Below are 5,145 nucleotides of genomic sequence, written 5' to 3' on the forward strand. Positions count from 1 at the left end.
TGAAAGCCCACCAGTTTCCTCTGTCCATGGAATTCACCAGGCAAGAATACTGGAGTGGGTTCCTTTCCTTCTCCAGCAGAACACGTAGGCTCAGGGATCAAACCCACATCTCCTACATCTCCACACTGGCAAGCAGTTTCTTTACTGCTAGTGCCACCTGGGAGGCCTCTTTTCCTTGGTTTACTGAAGGAAAATAAGAGTAACTATGCTAAAGCCTGTTATAAGAATTAAATAAATGAATACATACAAAATACCGTATGACTAATTAAGTTTATAAGTGAAAGTGAAACATGAGTGAAAGTGTTAGTCACTCATTCGTGTCTGATTCTTTGCAACCCCTTGGACTGTAACCTGCCCAGCCCCTCTGTCCATGGAATTCTCCAGGCTCTCACTCAGTAAATACTTTTATCATTGTCAATTTGCTTCATCTTGTAATTATGTAGATACAATCTTCCCCATCATATTTTTATTTCAGATCATTCCACAGATTGTCATTATCTTCTGAAACTCCCACTTTGTCAAGTGGTGGAATAGCTTATTTCCTACAACCTAAAAAAAAGTGTACACATTTGGAAAAAGAAATATATATATTTGTTGTGAGGTTTAGTTGGTAAGTCGTGTCTGACTCTTTGTGACATCATGAACTACAGCCTGCTAGGCTCGTCTGTCCAAGGGATTTCCCAGATGAGAATACTAGAGTGGATTGTCATTCACTTCTCCAGAGGATCTTCCCCTTAGCAGGGATCGAACTCATGCCTCCTGCACTGACATTGGCAGGTGGAGTCTTTACATAGACATCACAGGGGCTCCGGGTAAGAAGGAGTTTGATCCCATTTTTAATATTTGTTCATCAACACCTCTCAGTCTAGTCTCCTGTTTTCCATTTTGCCCCATATGTGTGCAACTGCCACAGGGAAACTCAAAACTCACAAACCCAGGTCCATACAAGGTCCCTCCACAGCCCTACAAAAGCCCAAACTCCTGCCTCTCTCCATCCATCCTGGTCCCGCTTGTGCCCACCTTACTCCACCTGGAATTTCCTTATGTCAGTGATAATCTTTCTCTCAAAAAATCTAGATGTGGAGACTGTCGGGAAGCTCAAGATAATTCTTAATAATTAATTCTATCTCATTTCCAGAGATTGACAGCATACTAGTAAAGAGAGAATGTACTGAAAAGCTAAGAAATAGTGACGTGTAGGGACCTGAGCCTAATTTAACTCTCTTTAATGTCCCTTAAACATATTGCTGTCTCAGTAACAGCTGCTCACAAACTGAACACCTCAAAGAAAGGAGAAGGTGGAGGCCTCAAAGTCAAACACAGCTTTCAACAGTATCTCTGACCCTGATTCCCTGGAGGAAGCAGCTGCTCAGCTGAGCCCAAAGGGGAGGGGTGTGTTTAGGAATGTACATGTACAGTTCCCATTGAAGGTTCTGTGCACAGAAGTCACATTCAGGGTCCCCAGTCTCCACACTGGGCACATTTTTCTCAGTGATAAAATTAGTCTCCAAGGACCACAGAGAAGGTTGGATCCTGATTAGAACAAAGCCTTCAGGTAGAATGGGGGAAGGGCCACGCCTGGGAGAGGGGATGAACCAGGAAGAGCAAGGAATGACCAGACTGAGGGCCAGCCTCAAAGTCATGTCCCCCTGATTGGATGAAAGTGATCAACAGCTAGCATTTTGCCAGAATCAAAAGTAAATTATTTCTGAGTGACAAAAATTATTCCAGAGTCTAAAATCATCTCTAACATTTTTAGGGAAATTATGTCCATTAATCTACATTCACATTAAGTGTATACGCTACAACCTCACTTTTATTAAAACACTGAGGCATATATTATCAAGGGGAAAAATACTCAGTTTGAGAGAAGGTAATCAACACAGGTGGAATAAAATGGACATCGAGACAGAGCCAAAGGATCTGTAGCTATGAGGGAGCTTACTTTTGTATGCTTATCATATAAAGTGATAAGATGTGGAATAGTTTCATGGACCCACAGACTTTTAAAAATGACCAAGAAGAATTAGGGACCTCCATCAACAAGAGACTTGACTGACGTCTTCCAGTGCTTGGTTGCTTTGGGTCCAGTTGGTGGTAGATACTCTGCAAAATGTTGGCATCACACCAGGTTATAATTGCATCGTGCCCACATCCTTAGGTTTAGCTACATCCTAAGGATATTTCAGTCACTGTTCAGGTTACATATACTTAAAACTATATAAAATTTTATGTGGAACTACATATAGGTTAAAAAAAAAACCTATCTGAATAAGGCACGTTCATTTTTTTTCCTTCATAACTACTCTCCTGTATTTGCATTCATGCTAAGTTCCCTTCCTCCCCAGTTCCTCCTGGGGCTGCTGTGCTGACTCCATCCCCTCCCTCTGGTCTGGGGTCGTGGAAGGAGGCATCTTCATCTCCTGCAAGGCCATCTCATCCCATCCATAGTAATGGGCACACCTGCCCTCCCTCCTTCCAGAACAAACCACACACTCTCCTCACCCACTGACATAAGGGGTCCCCCAGGCTCCTACTGGGGTCCCATCCTAGCTCAGTGGCCATGGGTCTGGGATGGATTTCACACTCACATTCACCAGTGTGGAGACTGGGGATCCTGAACGTGACTTCTGTGCACAGAACCTTCAATGGGAACTGTACTTGTACGTTCCTAAACACACCCCTCCCCTGTGAGCTCAGCTGAGCAGCTGCTTCCTCCAGGGAATCAGGGTCAGAGCAGCTGCTCCTCTCAGGACAAGCTGGGGGAGGAGGAAATGATGGGGAGCCCTGGAAGGAGGTAGGAATAGCTTCAGGTCCCGAGCCCAGGAGTCTCTGTCATGAGCTCCCCAGGGTCTGGACCACTGGTTGAGATGCTCACAGACAGCTCCATGCTGACTCTCCCTTGGCTCTCAGCATCACCGACGTGGGAGGACCAGCCACCTGCCCTCCAGCCCCAGGAGCACAGGCCTGTCCCACTGTGATTTCACCACTAGACTCAAAGACATTTGTTCATAGACAGGGTCGGGGCCCCTGGGAGGGACTGGTGTGGTTCTGAGAAAACTCTTTCCCTCAGTCTCTCTGGTGAAAATTCCAAGTCTGGAGCATCTTAATCAGCCTGATGTATATTCTCTTAAAATCTAGAAATTATCCTCATATTACAAACAAATACCATGATGAAATTTAAACTTCATGTGGGTATCATGTAGTCACAGCTTCTAAGTTTGTTAACTAAATCTGCTTCTGAATTTCCTGGCTTTGAATTATGCTCATGCCTTCTATGTGCTCCACCCATCTGAGCTCCTGCTTCTGTCCTAGACTACCATGACCTCCGGTATCCCTGAAGGTAGACATCTTCTCCCCTAACTCTTAGAATGCCCGTGTCCTTGGTTGGAGTAGTTAGTGGTTTTCAAAGTGTAAGAGAGGCATCTGTAGAGTGTGACATAGTTTATATTTTTATCCAGATAGTGATGTATGTCAACCTTCATGTGTTGTATACTTAATATATCTGCCAGTTCTTCCTGTATGTTTTTTAATATCACAGTTAAATTTAAAAAGAACAAATCCAGAATTTAAAGCAAATATATTGAAAAGAACAAAAATCAGCACATATTCAGGGAAGCTCAGCATTCTTAAGTAGAAGTGTAATATGATGTACAGATGTGAGAGCTGGATAGTAAAGAAGGCTTAGTGCCAAAGAACTGATGCTTTTGAACTGTGGTTCTAGAGAAGACTCTTGAGAGTCCCTTGGACAGCAAGAAGATGTAACCAGATCAATGCTAAAGGAAATCAACCTGAATATTCATTGGAAGGACTGATGATGAAGCTACAATACGTTGGCCACCTGACTGGAAGAGCTGACTCATTGGAAAAGATCTTGATGCTGGGAAAGATTGAGGGCAAGAGGAAAAGGCAGCAACAGGTGGTTGGATGGTATCATTGGCTCAATGACATGAGTTTGAGCAAACTCTGGGAGATAGTGGACAGGGAAGCCTAGCTTGCTGCAGTTCATATGGTTGTGAAGAGTCAGACCCCATTTAGCAACTGAACTACAAGAACATGAATTCAAAAGTTCTAAGAAACTAGAGAAGAGGGAGGGTAAATGCAAAGACACCTTTAGCTGTGCCGTTTACTCTTAAAAATTGTGAATTGCATCCATATTGAGGTTGAAGGTCTTTCTTCCACACAGAAACACTTTTTCTCCCTTTGCTCTCATGAGTCTCCCATCCCTTTTGGGCTATGTCCATGCCACTGCCCCCACCAGGGGATTTGCATGTGGTTCCCCAGGGAGGACCTTCCCTTGCAAGTCTGAGATAAAAGCTCAGCTATGGTCTTGCTCTGACTTATCAGGACTCCTCAGTTCACACTTCTGAACATGAGGTTCCCTGCTCAGCTCCTGGGGCTCCTCCTGCTCTGGGTCCCAGGTAAGGACGGAGGGGGATGAGAAGGAGGATGGGGGGTGAGCTCTGGGGCAGCACTGCTCTCCATGTGTCTTTGCCCCCATGTTAGATGCACACCTCACCCTCTGTTAAGGGCATGTGATTCAGCGATATGAGAATGAGGATAAATACAGAGGAAACAAGTAGGTGTGCTCTGGCAAACCCTGTGAGATACAACATGTGGGCAAGTGTGCATGACTCCTAGAGATCTCTTGTTACATTGTGAATCTAGAATTACTTTGAAACTAGAAATTTCGGATATTAATCAGAATTAAAAAGAAATAATAATTTAGCCTGAAGTAAACTGGGAAATTCTGAAAATAACTTCTCCGTTTTGTCTGAAATCTTGTACTTTTCTCTAATTCTTTTAGGATCCAATGGGGCTATTGTGCTGACCCAGACTCCACGCTCCCTGTCTGTCATCCCTGGAGAGACGGCCTCCATCTCCTGCAGAGCCAGTCAGAGCGTTCAAAATAGACATGGAGACAATTTTTTGCACTGGTATGTGCAGAAGCCCAGCCAGTCTCCACAGCTCCTGATCTATGCAGCTTCTAACCGGGCCTCTGGAGTCTCAGACAGGTTCACTGGCAGTGGGTCAGGGACAGATTTTACCCTCAAAATCAGCAGGGTGGAGGCTGAGGATGCTGGAGTTTATTATTGCCAGCAAAGTAAAGAAACTCCTCCCACAGTGATTCAGCCCCGAACATAA

At 44.5% G+C, this 5,145-nt stretch overlaps 1 gene segment (V, D, J or C); it reads left to right on the plus strand.

Moving 5' to 3' along the window:
- The first annotated feature begins 4,357 nt into the window (after window positions 1-4,357).
- LOC120852256 lies at window positions 4,358-5,145 on the plus strand. The segment is given in 2 exon segments: window positions 4,358-4,421; window positions 4,808-5,145. Coding segments are annotated over 2 exon segments (387 nt in total).

This window comes from Oryx dammah, unplaced genomic scaffold (genome assembly GCF_014754425.2).
Source record: "Oryx dammah isolate SB20612 unplaced genomic scaffold, SCBI_Odam_1.1 HiC_scaffold_25, whole genome shotgun sequence".
Taxonomy (NCBI): domain Eukaryota; kingdom Metazoa; phylum Chordata; class Mammalia; order Artiodactyla; family Bovidae; genus Oryx; species Oryx dammah.